This window comes from Nestor notabilis, unplaced genomic scaffold (genome assembly GCF_000696875.1).
Source record: "Nestor notabilis isolate BGI_N333 unplaced genomic scaffold, ASM69687v1 scaffold140, whole genome shotgun sequence".
Taxonomy (NCBI): domain Eukaryota; kingdom Metazoa; phylum Chordata; class Aves; order Psittaciformes; family Psittacidae; genus Nestor; species Nestor notabilis.
Genome location: NW_009911411.1, coordinates 206566 through 230235, shown reverse-complemented (window position 1 = coordinate 230235; position 23670 = coordinate 206566). Strand labels below are relative to the sequence as shown.

At 43.9% G+C, this 23670-nt stretch overlaps 1 protein-coding gene across 1 annotated transcript in view; it reads left to right on the top strand.

Moving 5' to 3' along the window:
* ELMO1 (engulfment and cell motility 1) overlaps window positions 1-23670 on the top strand; it is a gene marked incomplete at its 5' end in the record, with an annotated part of 160588 nt that overhangs the window by 48928 nt on the left and 87990 nt on the right. Inside the window, one exon of the mRNA XM_010014528.1 lies at window positions 8715-8851. Coding sequence (XP_010012830.1) covers window positions 8715-8851 — 137 coding nt within the window. The remainder of the gene's footprint in view (window positions 1-8714; window positions 8852-23670) is intronic.

Sequence of the window (23670 nt, the reverse complement as noted above, 5' to 3'; positions counted from 1 at the left end):
GTGTCTCAATCTGGTTTTGGAATCTTTAGTATACCCAGGATTGAGTCAAAGGAAATAGTTGAATTTAGAGTGCTTTTGTGCTGTTCCTTTCCCTGTGATGGCAGAGGAGCTGGCATAAGTTGAGCTGTGTTACTTTAGAAATACCTGCTCACTTGTCCTCCCAGCTCTTGCCCTTCAGGAGCTAGCCTGACTGATAAGGCAGAAGTATCACGCAGCAGCCTGCTTCATACCCCACCATGGGGGCATCAAAGGTAGCTCAACAGCCTGTCCAAAAGTGCACCAAGGGAGGCATCTTATATATGGATGCCTCTAATGGTAAGTATGGAGATTTTGTGGCTGATCTCTGCATGGGTAACTCAGTTGTAACCTGTTTTTGTAATAGCAGAATGATTTGGTACCAGGTATTCTTTTCCTTCCTGGCTTGACTGCTGGTTTGTTGGCTTCTCCATCTGCTCATTTGTTTTTCTTCCTTGCACTTCTGCTGTTGCTCACTTGTGAGATCAAACACCACAGACTGGTTCTCTTGCACAGTGACCGCACTGTTTCTTTGCGCTCTAATTTTAAACATTTGATCTTAATGAGGAGGTCCGTGTGAGAAAAGGGAGAATGGGAGCTCCTTGGGTACCAAGGGGGAACCTAAAAATTCTGTGGACTTCCCAGGTTACTGTATGCGGTGTTTCTCCTGCAGGTTTTCATAGGCTCCTTAGATTTTGCTGGTGAATCGGAACAGCATGGTCTGTATTTCAGATGGTAACCAGAGTATATTCATGATGAAGCATCTCATAGGAGGTCTTTGGAGAGGCACGAGCTATAACCTGTAAGGCAGCCTGTGTAACTTCCTCCCTTCAGGAGCAGAAGCAATAGGCTGGTGCTTTCTAGAACAGAGTAGAAGTGAAAAGTCAGCAATCCTGCCGTGAAAGGCAGTGTCTTGGTGCACTGCCCGTGTTGAGGGGACATCAAGGGGATATAGAGGCAAACACAGAGCAAGTGCCCACTTCTCCTGCACCCGGGAACATCACCCTCCTGCCCTCAGTGGTGTGGGTCTGCGGTGCTGCAGCAGTTAAATGTGCCAGAGTATAGCATTTAGCAGTAAACTTTCCCAATGGGTGTTGCAGGGCTAAAAAGAGTGGTTACACAGGGTGAGTGACTGCCCTTATGCTGCTAAGTGCTGAGAATATCTACCTCCCCCATTGCTACTGTCATTCCTCCTGATGTGTCTGGAGATACAGTTAAGGCTAGTTCCTCTGAGGGCTTAGGAGAGGAAGGATGCAACAGGGAAGGGACTGGGGTATCAACGTGTAGCAGATGTGATAAGGTGTTTCCCATGATAATCTGAGTTTAGCTGGCCTGGTGTCAAGTGCCACTGTGTGTCAGTGGGACTCGAAGTACACAGTCTGTGGGCAGAGAAATTGTCAGAAATGCTTTTTTTATGTAGTTTGGGGTTTTTTTTATGCTTTCATGTAGCCATCATTGCCTCCTGTGCTTTGTCAGGAAGCTGACAGGGCAGCAGTTGTTATCTTTTGTGAGAAGGTTTTGTGTAGTATGTTTACTTGTTAAACAAGCTTCTGTACATTCTGCTTTATAGCTGCAATTCCTTCTTATTCTATATGTTTACTAGAAGTGACCGTAAAGACTTCATAGCCTCTAAGCAAATCTGTCATGTTAATTGATTAATGTTCTGATGATCTTAAAGGTCTTTTCCAGTTTAAATGATTCCATGATCCTATATTGTTACTCAGGGATGTTGTAAGTATGCTGGAGCATAATTGCATATCTGTGCTTGCAGATCTGTGTCGCTTGTTTGCAAAAGACATTCCTTTTGATATGACAAATCCAAGCCCTTATCTTTTCATACCATTTCCACTCTCAACGAGTTTTCTCCTAGAAGTGCATGACTGATTGGAACAAAGTGCTCCGTCACCTCCAAAATTGATACTCCAAGTTATCCATCAGCCTTTAAAACTGCATTTTCTTCTTATTATTGCCTTTTTTTATACTGGGAGTAGTGGAGGAGTGAGGGAAGCAGAGTATATTCCTGTTTGCCCAACAGTGTGCTGAGTTATTCATATCTGGCATCTGTTTTATCACAAATAAAAATAGACTGCTTGTGAAAGAGCTGGGGAACCCTTATCAGCACGATGCTGACTCTTTGTAATCTTTTTTGTTTCCTTGTTGCTTGTAATAAGAGCCTTTTTAGTAACTCTCCTCTCTCTGCGCTCTGTCTTTCTGTTTGCATTTCCTAACCACAGTGCTCAGTCTTCAGTCTATTCGAAGCAGGAGAGGTGCAGTGAAGTGTCTGTACTTACTGAGAATTGCAAAAGGAGTTGTCTTCACCAGGTCAGCCTCCTTGTATGGACACTGCTGGCTTCAGTGTTGTCTTTCAGTTCATCATCAGCTTTGGATGCTGATGATGGTGAGCAGTATCTGCCCAGATGCTGTTCTTCAGCCACTTCCCAAAGATGCAGCTCTGAACTACTGGATCTGTTGGTAGTGATGAGTGCAGGGCTTTACTGACTTGTGCTGCAATAGTCAGTGTTCTTCTTCCACCACCTTGATTTGGGACAATGAGAGAGGCAGATTTTTAATCTGATTTTTAATTCTTAATCTGATTTTAAATAGTGCCTTCTTTATTTAACGATACTTTTGGGAGGGGAGGTGTGTTTCTGAAGGTGTGTTACCTTCAAAGCGAATCTGGGTAAGTTAGTGAAGAGCATTGGGGTTGCATGTGCCATAAGCATCCTAGTCCTGCCAGTCTTGTCGTGCCTGAGGCTTGGTGGAATCCTTGTTTTTCATTGCATAGTGAAATTTATTCTCAGCCTTGAAAACAGAAAGCTTACAGACTGTAGGAAGCCTTTTATGTGTACTTTTCCTTCCAGTTTCCCTCTATAGCTCCTCTAATGAGAAGTCTCATCAGTTCAGAGAAATGCTGTTGCCTTATGTCTTTATGAGGAGTTTGAGTTGGTAGTTTTGCTGCATGTTTAGCCATTTCATGTCATTTCTATTCCAACTAAATATTTGACCAGGTAAGGTCCGTTGTTGAAGGTCTCTTGTAGCCATGTATTGTTGGGTGCTTTTGGTGCTCTGGGAGTGCTGCATCCCATGTTAAAAGAGGGGGGATTTTTCCCCTACTTTACATGAGCAGCTCATTGCTTTCCTGGGTAATTATGTGTATGCTACTTAGGTGCAGGAATTTTGGGTTTGGGTTCAGCCCTGACATCCCTGTCTGGTATGACATTTCCTGAGGCACACACATGCACCCACACCCCTGGGGAACCATAGATCCTCAGAATGGTTTGGGTTGAAGGGACCTTAAAGCTCCTCCAGCTCCAACCCCTGCCCCGGGCAGGGACACCTTCCACTAGAGCAGGTTGCTCCAAGCCCCTGTGTCCAACCTGGCCTTGAACACTGCCAGGGATGGGGCAGCCACAGCTTCTCTGGGCACCCTGTGCCAGCGCCTCAGCACCCTCACAGGGAAGAACTTCTGCCTCAGAGCTCATCTCAGTCTCCCCTCTGGCAGGTTCAAGCCATTCCCTCTTATCCTGTCACTTCATGCCCTTGTGTGGCACATCTTGTGCAGTTCAGTGGTGCAGTGTGCTTCCTTACCCGCTTACTGTTTCACAGCAAAACTCTTCCATAGTTCGCCTGGATTTGGAATTTAACAAATGCATCTTCGCTTGCATTATTTTGCTGTGTCTTGAAGCTTGGTTGCTTGTATCCTTCTCTCAATCAAAGTAAAAAGGATGAGGGGCTTTTGTTGTGATACCAGTTGAACCTTCTAAGCAGCGCTGTTTGTTAGGAAAGAAAATTACACAACTGGCAGCAATATTACCATTTCATTACTCTAGTGCCATTGCTAGTGACCTTCCTTGCCTTAAATTACACTGTTTCCCTATCATGTGCCAGAAAGCTGGCCAAAGGTTTTTTCTGACATGATTGCCAGCAGACTACAGGGATCAGTGGCATAGATAACTTGGCAATCACTGTATTTCTGCAGTATTAGGTGTGCTTTTTCTTACGTACTGTGTTACTCAGAGGAGTTTTGATTGTGTAGGTAAAAATGGTCATGGCAGTAGTTATTTTTACTGTACTGCATGTTTAGAGAGAAACAGATATTACAGTGCTGCTTCTCCTGAGAGCTTGTGAGAATTAGTTGCTCTTTGGTTGCCTTCTGTTATTGGCAGATAATAATCTCAGAGGAGGCCGTGCCAAATGGAGATGGTATTTCCAAGGTGCGTATCGCACCCTTCCTTCGTGGATCTTGCTGCTCTTCAGAAAGTGCAATGGATCTTTCCACCCGCCTCCTCTCTGATCAAATGTTAGCATCTTCCTTCTGTGAAATTGGGGAAGACAACAGAGGGGATAAATGACTCACCCAGAATTAAGCAGGAGCTTGGTAACAGCAAACACAGATCTCTGTGCATTGGGTTGCCTGGATCCCAGGGACCTTTCAGACAGGGAGGTGCTTTTAAATCCCTCTGTCCCTGGGACGTGGCAAACCAGTTCCTCAGGGCTCTGCATCGCTGCTCCCCTCGTCTCCCAGTGGTGCTGGTGCAGTTCCAGAGTGCTTTTCCTGATGAATTTGAGGATCTGTTAATACCAGCCCCAGCACAGAGGCTTAACTCCTCAGCACAGGTCTGTCCCTTTATGTGTGACAGCATTAACGCCAGGTGACTGTATTTATACAGCTTACTAAATAATTTGATTGATTGAAGCTCTCTGCCTGCTATTGAGGTATCTGAGAATACACAGCAACAGAATAACTTTCATTTATTATCTGCTTAATCAAATCTATTCTAGTTCTATTTTGTAGATCAGTTGTACATGGCTGACATCCATAAAAGAGGTGGCTCATTTGTGATTAGCAGATTGTTTTTCATGTGCATTCCCAATGTGATGGGTCCAAGCCTTAAATTTACAGAAGAAATGACTGTTTAAATCACCTCAACTCATCCCCCCACCCTTGTAGCATCATCTTTGGATTAGCAGTTCTTAATGTCAAACCTTCTTCTTCATGACAGATGTGGCCATTTATTATTCTGCTTTCACACCGGCACAACCTTTTTCATTTCTTGAATTCAAGAACTTCACAAGGGAGGTCAGAACAACCATCTGTTATTTTAAAGATGTGGTGGGGGATGAGTACCTAGTATCAACACAGCAGTTTAGCAGTCAGGAAGAAAGGAGAGGTTTCTTTAAATCAAGGGTAATACCTTGCCTAGAGAGGTGTGTTTCTGTGTCTCTGTTGCTGTAGCTTTTGGAGGAGGTTACCTTTGTGTTACTTCCAAGTATTGCACAAAATAAATCCTAAGGTAAAAGATTTGTATTCTTTTTTATTATTGTTTTTCTCTTTCCAAGTGAAAGTAGTTGGGCAGACACTGAAAATACACTCTGAAGGAACCACATAAACTCACAGGTTGAAATTAGCTCCTTTTTTTTTTAGCCAGTGCAATTTATGTTGAGAAATGAACTAAGCCTCTCCCTCAAAGTCCCAGCTATAGATCAGCCAGCAGCTTGCAGGACTAGCTTGAATCCTGAGAGGTGGCACATTGATCTACAGCTCCAAGAAAGGAAAATCAACAAGATCTTCACCTGATTTATGTCAGCCAGACATCTGTGACTTGCCTTTCAAAGGTGATCTCACAGAGGCTTAATTAAAACTTGATGATGTTACTAAATAATCATGATGATTTGTCTCCCTGTGTTGCAGCCGAGTAGGTGTTTTTGTGTGGTTATAAACATGGTTAGTCCCCGCTTATGAAACTGAAGGTTAGAGAGTGCTGGGCTTAAGGGCAGGAATTTTGCCTGCAGCTCTTATATAGAAGGTCTCCAGATTATTCTAGTGCTGGACCCCTGTTTCGGTTTAGAAGTAGTAAAATTACAAGCTAGTGAAAGAATAAATCCAAGATTTTAATTAGTCAAACTGAACAGCTCTGAACTTGCCCACTCTGCAGAGACAGGCAGTGCTCTGATACTGGTGATGCTGACTTAGGGCTGGAGAGAGCAGGTAAAGACCACAGGTTGTGGCTCGGTTGTACTCTGGTCTGGAAACTAGTGATAACACAGTATTGCCTTTTCCTTCATCCTCATCTCGCCTGTTTTAAGGAGAAAGAAAATACTGGGGCAAGGGTTGTCTTTTATTAGAGACTTAAACACAAAACATAGATGTGACCTGAGCTGCAGCCTGTAGGTATGTTACAGCGTAAACTCTACCCGTGCGCTTCACTAAGGGTTTTGATGTTATTTTCTTGTATTTGGGATAATTGTATTGTTTTGGGTCGAATTTTGGAGACATACAAGATGATACCTTTGAAGTAGAAGATGGGGTAATTTTCTTTTCTCTACTGTCTGGATGCTGGTGGGAATTTTAAGGAAGCTGTTGATCACTTGGTCTTGATTTTTTCTTCGGATTTGTTTTTGCTTTAAGACATTAATCCCACTTTCTAACAGGCCTAACTTTTCTTCAGTATATCAATAACAGTGATTTCTACTCTATCATTTTCAGACTGAAAAGCCATAAATCACAGTATGTGGCCTACTTACAAAAGAAAATAAAAGGGGGGGAGTCAGAGGCACCTCCGATTCTGCATGCAGAACAGTCAATGTAGTCGATACAGTTTGGGGCTGATTTTCATAAGGAGCATGAGTTAGAATTGATGATCACGTTTCTGAGAATCCCTAGCCTTGCCATTAATTTTGATTTATTGGTTTTTATGAGCAGGAGCAGTGAGAAGCTCAGGCTCTGAGGAGGATGAGAAAGGCCAGTGCGTGTCGAGGGTTATTGCCTTGTTGCGTGCTGTGATTTATACAGCGAAGGTACTGGCTGCATTCTTATGCTTGGTGTTATTTTATTTCTTCTCATTATAATAGAATTTCATGACTTAAAGACAAGTGCCCTCTGAGAATCTGTTCTGTTGTGTCTCTGACATTATTACAGGCTGAAGGTTCGATTATTGGGAGTGCTGAGCCCTTACAGCTCCAGTGGAATTGACAGGAGCTGAAGGTGCTCTGAAAATCATGCCTGAGACATTTTATTCTTTTGAAGGGATTGAGTTGTGCCTCATAAATACAGGTCTTTGCTGTGACTAATTCCTCCTTCACTGCACACCTTTTGAAGTAAATGGAGTTTACTTGATTAGAATTAAACCTGTGCTCCAGAATCAGCTCTCATCCTCGCTACGTAGCTGAGGAACTGATTAGATCTTAGTAAATCTGATGTTAAAATTAAGCTTCAAATTTACAATTAAGCTTCAGAGTTTTGCTTTGTAATTGGAATACTTCATGTTGTGAAGGAGCAGAAACCCTTGTGCTTTGAGGATTCAGGTGATTCTAAGCACAACTCGTTCCTATGGCAGAGCTACTGGTGAACAGAGGTAACTAAACATGCTGGAAGGGCGGTTTTGTGGCTACAAGAGGTACCAAGACCAAGTGTCTGCAGCTGATGGAGTTAGCCTGCGTGAGCCATTCACATTCTCCTGCAGAGAGTCTTAATTCTCCAGTTCCACTGAGAGAAAGCAAATGTCAGGCAGTGATCCAGCCTCAGGAAAAGGGTGATTTATCCCAGTGCTCGATGATTCCACTGTTCTTGAAGAGGAGGAAGCTTGCCCAAGCAGTGGCTGTTTGATCCTGAAATAAGGGAAGATGCTGCTGTATAAGCATGTGGTTGACTGCTGGAAAAGTCCAGAGGAGCACTCATGCAGAGGTGAAAGCTGAAGAGATTTGGGGACTGGGTATATGAAGAAAGGCTTAGTCAACTTGCCTTTTTTGTTAGATTTTAAGAGCATAAATACGCACCCTACTGAGGTGGCCCTGCACATCATGGCTGGGCTTAAGGATCCTTTTCAGCCCTTGACTGAAGCCTGTTCTGATCCAGGTTGCTCAGATGTGCATTGCTTCAACCCTTAGCTTTTGAGAATCCATTCTTGGCTCAAGGAGGTTCACAGCAGTCTCTCCAAACTGTACTTTGCCTTTTGGTGAGGATCATCATAGTAATCTTTCATTTTTCCTTTGTTAAAGCCAGTATTGGATTAAAAAAGGGTAGTTTGGGTTTACTGGGGGTTTTCGGAGGGGGTGGGGGTGTCCTTCTGTCTCAGATGAAGGGCAGATGACGGAAGATCCATTTCTTTTGTTTCCAGTTATTTTCAAAGAACAGATCTAATCGGTTACATTCTGGTCTATCCATTTGTCTAAATTTCTCTGGTTACCTCTGTGGTACATCCATGTACAATGTGGTTGATCATCTGCAGTGTCAGCAGAGCTTCACATTTCAGTATGTACATAGATCTAATACTGGTGTGTGACTGATGGCGTTTGGGGTTTGGTTCTCAGCAGGCAATGTGGTGCATGCTGCTAGCAGCGGAATGAGAGCTGTCGTTTTGATTGGGAGACTTGTGCTTCTTCCCCTTGTCTCTCTGTCCCAACCTGAACAGCAAAACATGGCACAAACAGAATACCCATTGGCAGAATATTCAGCAAAGAGGCAGTTGCTTCCTCTTACTCTTGCTGTTGGTCTCCGTCAGATAGGCTCAATACTGTGTTTCATTGTCTTTAAGGCTGTAGACCAAGGCTGGTTTGCTTATTGAGGTGTTTCGACATCCTTTGCTGCTAGACCTGGGGTTCCTCTCAGTGTTTTCAGAATGTTGTGGCTATTTAAGTTCATTTTTGGAGCTCCTGCCTGTACATGTTTTATTCCACCGCCCTTGTTTTTCTGTTTCTAGCCAGTGAGACCTGCAACGATTTCCATCCCATGTTCTTCACCCATGACAGATCGTTCGAGGAGTTCTTCTGTATCTGCATTCAGCTCTTGAACAAGACATGGAAGGAAATGAGGGCCACTTCAGAGGACTTTAACAAGGCAAGAGGAAGGGTGGGGTGGGAATAACTGGGCAGGATGGTGGACAAGGACGTGTGTTCTTCCCTAAAGGCACAGGGATTTACTAATCCCCACTCTGCCGAATGCTGGGGAGTTTTACCTGTTTGGATTCTTTGCACATCAGAGCACCAGCATTTAGAAAGACGGGATAAGGGATGAGAGGTGTGAGGGAGGTTCCTGGATCTTTTTCAGTCGTGTTGCACTGCACTCTGTGAAACTGAAACCCTGGCTTGAGGGGAAATTCTGCTTTTTTGTATGTTGGCAATATCCTGCTGAATTGCTGCAGCCTCCACCGTTGTAAATAATGCAGAGAGAGTACTGCAGTGATAATTCTGTGCATCCCTTTCATTTCGTGTGAGCACTAAAGTGATAAAATATTCAAGAGTGGACACAAGCCTGGCAAAGTGCTGTGCAGATTAGCCTGCTAAAACGAAGCCAACCAGACAAAACTCCAAGCAGAAACTCCTCAGTATTGCACCCTTTTTGTTGTAAGAGAGAATTCTGGAAGCTTCAGCCGATCTCCTGACCCTCAGCAAAGCAGTTTCTTTGGCATTTTGTAAGGATGACAAACTCAGGCTCTCGTGGACAGCTGGCATCCTTCTCTTTGTGGGCATCCTTTGATTGCATCTTGACAACATCTGTCTCTGGGATATGCTGATTGTGGAGCTGCTGGTTGGAAATGACAAGTGAGGCTGCTTCACTGTGTCAGTATGTGCCCTGTGAGCACTCTGAAGCCACCAGACACAAATGTTATGTGGGTGCTAGTAAGAGTGATCATGCCTAACTTCTAATTGGAAGAGTCTGTTACTGAAGTGGTCTAAATGTCCATTTTCTACTGCTGAGTGAAGGTAAATCCTTAGGACACCTTTGTTGAGTCCTTTTAGGTAAGGCAGTTGGCAGCAGTGCAAGAGCTCTGGCAAAAGAGAGATGAGAAGACTAAAATGCATGCTGTTGTAGCTAGGTGACCTGGAGGCTTGTTCCTGCATGGAATTTCTGACATGCTTCTCTTACCTAATGCTCCAGGAGCACAAGAAGGAGCAATAGCAAGATAATTCACTGAACAATATAGAAACCAGAAATCAAGAGCTTAAAAAAGCAACAGCTCTTTTAATACTTCATAATATGTGGTTGTTTTAAATAAATGTACTAACAGCTGCCTATTACTTAGAGACCTTCTGTCTCAGTGGAAGAAGGATTTGTGTACATAATTTCCCACAATTTGAGTTGGAATATTATTAGTAATCCTAGGGAATTCATGAAAAGAATGAACCCAGGATCTCTGCCTCCAAAAATCACTCTTGATATTGTAGCTGGTTTCCTGAAGGGGAGGGAACGCGAAACTCTTGCAACTCATTTCTAACAGTTCTGTAATTACTTTCTGCTTACCTAAATCCTCTCTTTTAGTCATAAGGAGATTTTTGTGCTCTTACCCACTTCAAATGACATGTGGTGGTGATGTGCATTACTCAGCTGATAAATGTCTAACAGGATCTGTGAGTGAAGCACTTCTGGATTTGTGGGGGATGATGTTGTATGGTGGTACCCAAGGTTTGCCCATCTGGTTAGTGGGTGACAGCTGCCAGTGCTGGTGGCTTTTCCAAAGTAAACACCACCGTTTTTAATCCTTACCTGGCAAGGGGCTTTGGCCATCATGGCAGGTCTCTATTCTTTGTGCACCTTTCCTCTGTGCCAAGGGTCACTGTTGAAGACTTGGCAGGCACAGGCCATGTGGACCCAGAGGGCGTTCAGCCCATACTTTCAGGAGTGAACAGGAAGAAAGCAGAAGATGCACTGCGAGGTGCAGTGGCTTAGTTGATGCTCTGGTTTAATACCTCCCTGGCTGATGGGATCATTCACTTTCTTTCTTTTTCTCTTCCTCGCCCAAAATCTCCAGAACAAATTTGGACACTGTCAGTGTATTGGGTGGTAACCTTTGAGACCTAGAGTTGCTTTTAAAAAGCTAATCCATTTGCTTTGATCTTTCATCATAATTGAAGAAAAGGAGCTCTTTAATTTGTTAATTTTAAGCTTCTGATTAATCACAGTAGCTTGTATGTTGAGGGGCTGTTGGAGGGCTGTGTGCACGTAAAGAGATGTCTTTCTTCCCCTCTCGCATGGGAGAATAATGGGTGCTAAAAGAAGTGAGGTGATTGAATACTTCAGGTATCACCCTTCAGGTTTCAGTGCCTATTCTCAATGGGGTTTTAAGGCACAGATTAAGACTTTCTTTTGATGACACAATGGCCTACTGTGCCTTTGTAGTTCCTCAGTTCATGTTGTGGAGATGTTATATAGGGATTTTTTCATTTTTAAAGCTTAAAAAAAGATAATAATTAAAATAGCACTTTGCTTATAGTTGGAAGAATTTTACAGCATTTTAGTGAAGCAGTTATGGTCTCGTGCTTTTAGTCTCTCCAATTCTCATTTAGTAAAAGAGACACCTTTTGTTAACTTTTGCATTAGAAAAACTCCTTGGATCTCTATGGTGATAGCATGATACTGTCAGACCCAAAGCCTTTTTTACAGTCTCTCAATATACTGGTAGAGGTCTGAATAGAATAATTCAGTCAGGCAGCTAAGCTTGTATTATGCCTTTATAACATTTTAAGACATACATAATTCAGTCTGGTGAGTTTTCTAGAGAAATGAAGATGCAGCTGGTTAGACAGATATGCAAGTGGCAACAATTCCATTTGAAGCTCTTTGTTTTCCTTTGAGCCCACAGATGATCAAAAGACACTTTACAAGCTCTGTCCTCTGCAGTCATTTGTGAGCAGACAACATAGTTTATGGCTTCAAAAATATAATCTTCTCTCCAAGCTTTACATAATTCTACATGTTTTATTGCAGCAGAGAAAGGATTGTGTATTGATTTTTGGAGGCAGTGCTGCCTGTAAGAAAGCTGGGCTGAGTTATCTTGCACTCCAGCACCTAGAAACCTTCATCACCAGCCTGCCTGTTTAATTAGGTGCCCATCAGTCAGTTTCCCTCATGTAGGAACCACCTACACTCTGCTCATGGTAATCAGGCCCTGCTGCCATGCAGACTAAGATGTACTTAAATTGGTTGGTGTTTTTGTTTAACATGATAGTAGGTGGAATTCAAGGTAATGGTGCCATTGTAAAATTCCAAAGCATACTCCCAATGGAATTTTTTGTGTTGATACCCACTAGTTGTACTTAGGTAAATGCACTTGTGTTGCCCTAATGAGGATCTACATTGAGATGACTATCCACCTTGTTAGTGATCTTCTTGTAAAATACACATCCTGTTTTTCCTGAGACAGGGAGACCACAGACAGGGCATTATGTAGGACAAGATTATCCTCTTACCTCTGGTCTCCAGAGATTTCAGTCTGCTGCTTTTTGTAGGTTTGAAGTTCATATGCTAATAGGAGGAAGGGTGAGCACATGTATTATTTTAGCTGCAGGCCCAGCCACAGCTTGTCTTGTTAGACCTGCAGAACAACATGAACCAGTTGCTAATACTGTGCCTAGCGTAGTGCTGTCTTACAAACCCATTAAGAGTAAAAATTACTGCTTCCAGTCCCCGGATGGAAGGAAAAAGATGAAGTTGATTCACCTTCCAAGGTTTTGAGGCTGCTTTGTAGAGCATGGGCACAATGATGATAGCTGCTTTCATTAGTGTGTTAGCATAGTTATAGGGTTTTAGATAGCCAAAAGTGACTACTGATAACAAGACACAGATTATCCTTTTAACGTGGCTAAAGTTAAGAAGGGAATGCCAAGACTGAAAAACTTCAAAAGTCCTGTGGTGTGCGTGGTGCTTGAAATCAAAATCTTCTGCATCCCCTGAAACTAGAGGTTTAAGGAATAGGAAAGTGGGATGAGGTTGGCTAATGATGCTACGGATGCATCTTCCTTATTACTGAGAACTCTAGGTAATTTATTTTGCCCTCTGGCTATGTGTTTGAGATCATCACGGTATAAACCACCAGCTTTTAAAGAGTTCTATGAACATTTATTCTGTGATCAGAAGAATATTCTCAGAAGAGCCCAAAACCTCTGGTTTCAGCATTTTGGCAAAGCCAGCATTCGTTTCACAGTGGGACACCTGAGTACCTTGAGCAAATGCATTTGTGCCTGGCTATTTCAGTAGCACAGGATGCTGCAGCACTGGATCCCCGTGCAGGAGTGGCATCTGCTCAGCGAGATGGTAATATATGCCACTGACAGGTATACACATAACAAACTGCTTTGTGTGGTAATCAGCAGAGTAGACATTGTTCACAGTGGCAGCAGATGCAAACAATAAATGCCCTACGTGAGTCCTGTAATTAAACACCAAAGCAAACACTGAGGCATTTGATAAGCACAAAAGATGTTTATTGCTCATGCTCAGACCCTGTGAAGGTTTTTTCTTGCTCGCTGACAAGATAACAAAAAAGGTAACCAAGCATAACATAACAATGAAAAATACCATTTCCTTGCTCGCTGGCGGTGTGGAAATGCCGTGCCACAGGTGCCTCAGCTGCTCCAGCATCGTCACGCTGTCGGGAGCTGTAGGCTGGATAACTGTGGAAAGCTGGGTTCAAAATATGACTAAGTGTTCAAGGGCAGGCTTTGAAGGACCCTACTTGTTCCAGTGGTGTTTTGTGTGGAAGTGTGTTGTGGGTCAGCACCACCGTCAGATAACGTGAGGTACCCATAAGGAAGCGAAAGTGTGGAGTGTCATTTGGAAAGGGTCAGAGGAGCAATGGGACAGAGGAGCTGACACCAGCTTTTCTGGGTTATAAAATCCCAGACTGGTTTGGGTTGGAAGTGACCTTAAAGCTCATCCAGTTACATCCACCTCCCACTAGAGCAGGTTGCTCCAAGCCCCTGTGTCCAACCTGGCCTTGAACACTGCCAGGGATGGGGCAGCCACAGCTTCTCTGGGCACCCTGTGCCAGCGCCTCAGCACCCTCCCAGGGAAGAACGTCTTTCCTAATATCTGATGTCAAACTACCCTCTGTCACTTAAATCCTCTTAAAGATAACTGGGTTTATCATCATAAGCAATCAAATCAGATCTCTGGAGTCAGGAAGGGATGAGTCAGTAATGCTCTGCGAACTGGGGAGACTCCAGGCTGCACAGATCCTGCCTGGAATTCCCCCTGCAATGCAACCTTGTCCTAGCGCTGGTCCTTGCCATGGCAGCTCTATGCCTGACGTGGAGCAGGAGCAGGTCCTGCGTGCTCAAGTGATCCCCTCTAGTGGCACTAACAATATTCTACACTTTGCTGCTGCTTGCAGAGTTGGCTGGATCTTGGTAAACCCTGTTTTTGCAGGAAGGAGGCAAAGGCACCAGAGCTCAAGAGCCTTGGCAGTGTAGCAGCATCAGGGGCAAAAGCAGGAACAGGATGCCTGGCCGCTTTCTCCAGCCTCCTCCATTACTCAGCTCCAGGCTGCAGCAGTAGCTCCAGCCCCAGAGGTGCTGCTTTCCCCTGGGTTTCTGCCCCTCTTTCCCAGCCGCTCACAGGGATGCTTGGAGGATGATGGCAAATGATGCTTCAGGAGCATGAAAGAACCAGTCCCTTCAAACAGAGAAGAAAATAGAGACAAGCTTGAAAGTAAAATCCTTTGGTCAGTCTGTAAATTTGCCCGTCACTTCCTTTTCCTTTCAAGGGTGAGGAGGTAAAAGGGATGCTAAATAGCTCTTTGCAGATGCTCTCCATAGCAGTTACTGTTTTCTTATGGCTGGTTTTTTGCTGATCTGAAGCAGGTAAATTTAGCTTCTTTTGAGAGAAGCTTTGGAAGGGTGTTCTGTTTGCATTTCCCAATGTGGGAAATGTGGAATGATGGCACGTGTTAGCTTTATTGCACCTTCCCTTGGTAATACTTTGTTTATATCAGCAAATAAATTATTCTCACATGGAGTGAATTGAGTATTCCCCAGGCTTAGGCAGATGAGCACAAATTAAAGTCCACGTTTTCACAGCTGAGGCCATTAGCACTTTATTAACTTCTATTGGAAATGGATAATTGCTATAGATACATCGTGTGATTCATTGTGTAATACATGTATTTATTTTAAACATGTATAGCAAATAGCATTTTGAAGGTCTGCTGCGTAGCTTGTACAGAAATAGTGACTTTTTGGTTGAATTAAAACCCCCACCCTCTAAACGGGAATCTCCTGGAAGAGCATGATTTGGGTGCAGGAAGGTTGTCAAGTCTACTCCAATAGCAACCACTTCCTAAGGGTCTGTTTTAAGCAATGCAATTTAATGGGATGTAGGGAACCCTGTTACAGATTTTTCCCTAGCATTCTGTCAGCATTCTGTGCTTTTTGTGGCCTGGATATTGCAGGTTTATCCCTTCATCAGCTGCTCATTTAGGAATGGAATGGCTCTGTTTAGTCCTCTCGGTGCATTTATCTATACCTGTCAGATCTCCAGATGTGTCCCACTGCATTTGTCAAAGCCAGTTGATTACTCATCTGCTGCTTCTGGCTGCAGCAACCAGAGGAGGGGTGTTTAAGACAATGAAGATGTGATCTTCCACTTACTGAGGCATCAGTCTGTAATGTCAGATTTAAATATTCATGGAATCCCAGCCTGGTTTGGGTTGAAGGGACCTTAAAGCTCATCCCGCTCCAACCCCTGCCATGGGCAGGGACACCTTCCACTAGAGCAGGTTGCTCCAAGCCCCTGTGTCCAACCTGGCCTGTTCATACCCCAAAGGTTCAGACTGCCAAGCTCAATGGAACTAGAGTGTTGCATTTGCAAATGTAATTGGTTGCTTCCTTTAGAAAATCTGTCAGTGTTAATGAGCACTGTCAGGAGTGCAGATACACTGAGAAGAATTAGTGTGTGACATGTAAGTACTTAGCCTGGGTGATGAAGCAGTAAGAGCAACACTTGCCCTTTCTCTGCACTTTGTAGCTTATGAACTATTTTTCTAGTTTAAAGATCTTTATTTTTTTTACATTAAGAAAAAGAAGTATCTTTACTATTTTCTGTATTTGCCAGGAGGTTTCAAAGGTCTTTAGCAGGAGGGTCACATCTAGTTAGTATCCGAGCTGAACCATCCTTCTCCAGTGATCACATACGCAATGATTTCATGATAGGCAGAGGCTTAAAAGGAGAAGGGTTTTAAAGCTGAAATTCTGCCTATTTATATGCCAAGATGGGTACATTTAGAAAGATGGATTCTTCAAGCAAAAAGCAAGGTAAGGGAGGGGTGTCTCCACAGAACATTTATTACAACAAAAAAGGAAAAAAGAGTATTTTAGTATAATCCATTCCTTGGTCAGAAACTTGTTTGTCTGATCGTTATCCCAGTGATGAAAGTTGTTGTTGGTTTCAGCAGTGAAATTCCTTATTTGTGGAAAGCCTAGCAGAGTGGGGGGTAAACCCCAGCTTTCTAATGTAGCCTGTGTGTGACTGTGGGACACATACGAGGCTGTTTACACCCTGGAGATGGCAATTTTGAAACCTGTTGGTACTGTGTATTTTCAAAGCTCTCTCCATTTTCATCTCTGTGGGTGCTGATCAAGCCAATAAACACCTCAGCCTTCGAAAAGATGATTGAGTGGAACGCCTGATAACCAGAGGAGGAGCACTGAGTGCAGGTTATCTGTGCTTAACCTCTTTGTTTCATGCTACGTGGAACCCTTTTGCACTGGGAAAGAATTCCTCCCTTGGATGTAGAGTGTGTTAGTCACTAAGGGAAATGAGAAAAACTAACTGGAAGTGTCAGCAAAACAGCCTATTTTGTGCTATTGCCCCTGTCATTCCTGTCTTAAAACGTGGATAATAATCAGATCCTGGGAACTGCTCTTGTCTCTGTATTTTTATTTCTTCTTTCTAGGATATGGTTTGTAGTACAGTTAAATCAGAGGTGCACGGCATATGGCTTTTTGCTGCATGAATTGCTGCTGATGTGAATGTCAGTGGGCATATAATACCAGATTTTCATTTTGTGAATCACAATGCATGGAATTCAGCCCGAGAGCTCCCCAGACTATAGGCTTTATTTTATAGGCAAATAAAACAGGGAAGGAAGTGGGGGGAGGTGATGTCTCGGAGATTTTGTCTCAGTTGAAATGAGGTGATGGTGATGAATGATGCAGCTGACAATGAGATTTTTATAGCCTGTCTTCGAGTAGCAGAATCGTTTGTATTATTGTTGCTTTGCTTTAAGTAATTGTGATCTAAATATCATCGTGGTTGAAAAGAGCAGCAGAAACCTTTCCTACGTGTCTCCTGAGCAAAGCCAGGGAGCTTTGTTGCTGTCACCTCATCTGTCTGTATACAAACGTCCTTCATTGCTCGCAGTTTGCATCTCACGCGGTGTCTTCACTGAACAGGGCAGTCACCATTAACAAGGCGTTTGCCAGTTGCTGCTGCTGCTGCGTGTCTCTATTTTTAGCACATGAGGTAAGTGGTCAGCATCTGACACAATGATCCTGCCGCCCAAGTACCAGCGTAGATGGAGAGCGGCTGCGGTGGAGGCATGTGCGAGGGGAGGGCTGCTGGGAGCTGGAGAGAGGAAGAGGGCAGTGTGCCCAGGTAGACAAGGAGCCCCCAGCATCCCAGCCTGAACCAGCCCCAGTGCGGCAGCAGGACCAGGGCAGGGACTGTCCCCCTGCACTGGGCACTGGTGAGGCTGCACCTCGAATCCTGTGTCAGTTTTGGGTCCCTCACTGCAAGAGAGACATTGAGGTGCTGGAGGGGGCCAGAGAAGGGCACCGGAGCTGGAGCAGGGCCTGGAGCACAAGTGTGATGGGGAAGGGCTGAGGGACCTGGAGGGTTTAGTGTGGAGAAGAGAAGGCTCAGGGGGGACCTGATCGCTCTCTACAACTGCCTGAGAGGAGGATGGAGCCAGGAGGGGGCTGGTCTCTGCTCCCAAGGAACAAGGGATGGGACAAGAGGAACCGGCCTCAAGCTGCCCCAGGGCAGGTTTAGCTGGAGCTGAGGAACAATTCCTTGCCCAGAGGGTGCTCAGGCATTGGAACAGGCTGCCCAGGGCAGGGCTGGAGTCACTCTTCAGAAGCAACCGGTCAGTCCTTCATGGTGAAAATAACATCCCAAAAGTCACCAAGCAGGAAAACGGCACGTCCTTATTTCTGTAAAATCAGATGTGTGAGCTGAAGGATGTAATCTCATAACTGTCAAGATTTTCAGATTCCTTCCAAGAGCTCTTTTCTATGTAATACAGGGATTTGGAAGTTGTTAAAGGGCTTTTTTCTTCCTGGTGATTTTAAACCTGAATTGATCTGATTGTCATACAACTGGTACTCATTCTGTGAAGCTTCTTTCAGCCTCTCTCCCTGTTCAATTCTCTGACCTTCAGAGATTTATTCCCCCAGTGTTTCTTCCTGCCTGTTCCCTTTTGTTGGAGCAATGACATGGCTCATACAGCACTTCCACCTGTCCCAGTGAGGGTGTTAATGGCTTTTGTCACTTGCTATACATAGGAAACCTGCTGACTGCTTTGCACATCCACATCTCCTGTCAAGAGATCAGAAAAGACCCTTTGAGGTTGTAGGATATTGGAAGACAGTTCATGAAGATATTCTGGTTATTCTTCTACGTAGCCTAATTCTGCATATAGTGGGCTGTAAAGTTTAATTTACTTAGAGAAAAGAGCTGTCACCACCGACCTGGGAGATAAACCTCAGGTAGAAGGTATTGTATGTGTGCAGCTTGCAAATGGCTTCAATTATATACATGACCTAAATGGCCCTCCATGGTGTAAAATCTTTCCAGCTAAAGGAAAATCTTCAAACCGGTGGTTCTATTTGAGGAGAAAAGACAGAAAATCCCTCCATAAAACTTCCTTGGCTTTGCATGGGTTAGGGGTTTTTATTACCTTGTTGCTTTTAAGCACTAGAGAACAGGATGTTTCATAGCTCCTCAATTTGCTTTAGTTATCATTTTATTATCATTTGAAAGGATTTGATGATTCTAATTTCCTTCTCTACACTTCTTGATTTTAGTACTTGAGTAACACTTCAGTACGTAGTATTGATTTTGATGAGGGCCAGGGCTTTGATATCAATTCTGCACCACAGCAAGCTGAGGATGGGTGATTGCCAGTGCAGGCTGAGGACTCGGAAAGACCAAGCTCATGTTTTACAACTATCATTGCAGGTGGTTGCGTGTGGGATGGTCGCTGTGTTGATGAGTACCATGAATGAGCAGTGCACCCTTGTGTGACGTGGACTAACTGCGTGCTGGGTTGCGTTAGCTAGGGCATAGCTAGCAGGTCAAAGGAAGGGGTTATTCCCCACAGTGTGGCACTTGGGAGGCAGCAGCTGGAAGACTGTGTCCAGTTTTGTGCCCCAGTAATGGGGAGAGATTGGTGAAGTGGAGCTAGTCCAGCAAAGGGCCACCAAGATGGTCAAGAGGGATGAAGTATGTGGTGTTCAAGGGGAATGTGAAGGAACTGGATTTGTTCATCCTGGAAAAAGCAGGGGAGAGGAGAGTGGATCCAGCTGTGTCTTCTTCCACTATCTGAACAAGAAGGTGTAGGGCAGATGCATACCCCTATCAGAACACAGTGAAGGAAGAGAAGTTGCAGTGAAGGAAACTGGTAGGACAGAAGGATAAAATGCTACCAACTACTGGTAGTGGTGCAGCGCTGGAACAGGTTGCACAGAGAGATGATGGAATCTTCATCCTTGGAGAAACTCAAAACTTGGCCAGACAAGGCCCTGCTCATCCTGACTTAAGCTTGAGGTTTCCTCTGCTTTGTCTGCAGGACCTGATGATGCCCAGAGCTTTCTGGCAACCTGAATTACTCTGTAGCTATGTGTAAGAACTGCTTTCTTACCCAGCAGGAAACAGGGAGAAATAGTCATTCATATCATTAATCATCACTGAAACAAACACAGATGCAGCGTCAACCAGTCTCATAATCTTTTTCCAATGTTAAAGAAAGTGCAAAAGATCCTTGTAATGGATGCAGGAACCACTTTGAAGAAGTCAGGCTTTCCCCATTAACTGGAGTGACCCCTTTAAAACAGTTCCAACTTGTCTTCACTCTGACAGCTGAATTGTTATTACTCAGGGGCACTCAAGCTCCTTCAGAAATGTAAGGTCAAAAGCATTTCCTCAAAGCTCTTCTTGCTAGCATTTGGGTAAATAAGCTTCACTAAATATTTACTAAATATTTAAACATTTCACTAAATATTTTATTTATTTAGTTTCACTAAATAATCACAGAATATTTACGTATCAATGTTTAGCTTTTTTGTGTAGCTCAGCTGACACTGTATCTTGTCTAACCACACGGACTCCTAGTTGAGCCCTGACACTTAAAGCAGGCGATGTATAGGAATTGCAGAGCGATGTTTGGCTACGAGTGGATTGGTTTGGGGGATGTTTGTTGTTTTGTGGTTGGGTTTGGTTTGTTTTCTTTCTTTCTAAGTGCTTGTCTTGTACACAAACGTCTGCCTTAGCTAAAGCTCCCTTGCTTACAGGTTCTAGCTCCGTATGCAAGCTCTCACTCCACTATCCTGGGAAGTTGTAGGTATTTCTTTTAAGCATAGGCTTCTGGCCAAAGGAACCCACCATTGAAGTAGACAGAATGTACAAAGGGTAAAAAAAGGAGAAAGGAAAGGTGAGGTTAAGTAGTTTTTGGTTGGATTACAGCAATACACCAAGGATGTCTTGTTGCATGTTTCCTGGAAAACTAGTGGTAGAGGTAGGAACTTAGTCCCTAGTTAAACTGTCAGTGCTTTAATGACAGGACAGCCCTATCTTGGTTTATTTCTCATGTCCTGATTCCGTTAGCAAGCAGACATTTGTTTGTTGCTTGTTTTTTTTTGTGGTGGAAGCACCTTCCACGTTTAAGCAAACTATTTTTCCCCTTGTTTACATCCTTTAAAGGTTAAAGTAAGGAAGCGGTTAGATGCAGTGTTGGTGTAAATGGCTGAAATTAAACTGTGTTGCAGTTTGGGACAGCAATGAGAAGGATAAAGGAAATAATGAAGAGGTGGCATTCACACTGTCTTTCTGCCCAGTGGCTCATGCACAGCATGTTAGTAAGCAGTGGAAATTAGAGAGCAATGACAAGAGAACCAGAGCTGTCAGAGACTAATTTTTCCCCCCTCTCTCTCTCTTCAAAAGACCCAGAAGACTGTAGTCATAAATGCCAAATTTAGTAATGAACTGGTATTTATCAGTGTGTGTGTATGTGAGCACAGCATAGGCGATGCTCGCTGTGATGGCCAAGGCAAACCAGGACAAGCTGTGCTCACAGCAAGCCCAGCACTGCAGCTGGCTTCAGGTGGGTGAGTGGCTTCTGTGGCTGTCACAGATCTTAAAGGTGCTCTATGCTGGCCAGAAGATCCCTCTGTGAGACCAGGACCTTGAACGTAGAAACCTCCATTCACGTTGCTTGGCTTTGGTACAAGCAGTGATGCTGTTACTGCCCAGAAGAGACTATGCTTCAGCCTGCACTGAAAAAACTTCCCTGCTGTCCAGATGTGAAATTAGTTTCAGGCTAGCACAAAAATATTGAGCAGCACTCAAAGAAAGAGAGATACTGGAAGCTTTGCATCCTACAAAGCAAAGCTACCATGGTTAAACTGATAATTGTAAAAGAAAAAGGCTGCAGAGGAACCAAGACAACCAGCAGATCACTTCTTTCTATTTTTCCAAATAGTACAAAGTGTTATTTAAAGAAAGAAAAAGGTGTTTAAAAATACATGCAGGAATGAAAGGAAGAAAAACAGGCAGCAAAATTGTGCAAGCATCATTAAGCTGCAGAAATTTTCCTTGGACATGTTGCAGTACCTTTTCAAAGCAGCATATGGGGTTTATTCTGGTGACTCTAATTTTAACATGAATGGGAGTCACGTGGAGTACTCCTGGCATACTGCTTTGAAAATAGATCCCTGCATGATTAAGGAAGACTGAAATCTTTTTAAACCTCAATCTTTTTAATATTTTCTTTAGCCAATTCTGAAATGTGTTTAGAGGAAAGCATTAATGGAATTTAAATGGTCAAACCCCGATTAAAGGGTAATGTAACAGGTAGAAATACTACTGGCTTAGCACTGTACATATGTTTGTGCTTCAGAGGCTGGGGAATGAAAGAAGAAAACTTGTACCCGCTGTTGTAGCTACCTCTGCATCACTTGGCCTTTATAAATGCGTCTCTTCCCTTGGAAGAGGAATAAATCATTCCACCTACCATGTGCAAAGAGCAGAGAGCTCAATGAAGAGAGCAAGTACAAGGCAGGATTTGCCTCTGAGGCGCAAGCGTGGCCATGCTGCAGTATTGATAGCATCTTTAGCTCATGGGTGACTGGGACTGAAGAAAGATGTACTCTGAAGATTGATTAGGGAGAGACTCATTAGTGGGAAGGAAGCTCTGAGCAGATGCAGCAGCCCTGACAAAATGAGCCAGAACACTGATAGAGCTGGGCCTGGTGTGTGGGCTGAACGTGAAGCAGGGTTGCTAGAGGGAGGTTCAGAGAGTCCTTTCTGACAGCCGGTCCTTCCTACCCGTCTTCAGAGAAAACAATCTTCACAGCTCCTTGAAGTGTTCTGAAAAGGGTAAGACACAAAACGTCCATAAAACCATATTGCTGAGTACAGACATGGGCACAGTGAGGAGTGTTGGACGGTCATCTGGTGCAGGGGAAGAAGGGAAAGTTACTTTCCCTTTTCGAATACTTTCTCGTTCTTTTTCTTTTTCCAACAGACAATATAAGGTTTCTTTTTATACCTTTAGTTTGTGGGGCTTGCTGCTTTAGTGCTTGAGGATCTCCTCTGATGGTTTGCAATTCCTTTCTTGCCTGTCTTACTAATATTGATCTTGTTATCAGATAAATAAATATCAGTAACACACACACAAGAAAGTTCCTGCTCTGCACAGGATCTTCACTAGTGATACGTAACATCAGGATGCTGAGCTCACCTGCCCTTCGTGTCTGTTGGCTCCGAGTGGGGTATTAATATGCTTTGATGGGGTTTCTCCAGTCATTCCAACGTGGTTGCCGCTTTCCAGACTTGCACGTGAGATGCAACAGGCAGCAAAAAAGAGAGTATTTATGTCGGCCTTATTTAAGCAAGAGACTTTATTTAAGCAAGCCTATTTATATGGGTTATTTATACTGCATTTGGCTGTGAGTGGGGGTGTGTGGGCATGCTTCTGTTGTGCATGCGGCACGTGTTTGGGGTATGTATATTTGGCTGCACGTTTCCATGTACATGGATTGATAAAGTGGCTGTTAATGTCTTTGAGAAGGGAATGTTTGCAAAGCCCAGCTTAACCTAGGAAAGCTCTGAAGCCCATGGGAACAGACACGAGCTGCTAGAGACTGACGCAGAATAGGAGTGTCAGTAGCTTATTGTGTGTGCTCTGAGTTGCCTTATGAGGGTATGGAGGGTATTGCCCTTTCTAGCTAAAGTGTCCACTCAGTGAATTGCTCCTTTTAGAGTGGTCTTGCAAAGAAATAACTGTGTGGTAAACAGCTGTAACTGTTCATTCATCTGATAGGAGCATCGGTTTGACTTCCGTGCCTGCGTGGGGTGGAGGTAGACAGAACTTGTTCTTCTCAAGAAAGTTTGCTGTGCACTTGCTGGACTTGGAAGCCAGGCTCGTGTTTTCTGTTCCTCTCATTAACTGTAGTCTTGGCACACCCTTTCTGTACCTCCAGAGTCTTCTGACACTTACCCTTCCCCGCGAGCCCATGTTGTGGAAGTAGTGTGAAAGGAATGTGATAAATGGAGGAGAGGCCCTCACCATCAGCTTACTAAAATAATGGTCTGGAGGTCCTCCAGCAGCAGCTGGGAAGGTGAACCAAGGCAAAGCTAACTCTGTAACTGAGCTGCTTTCAGTA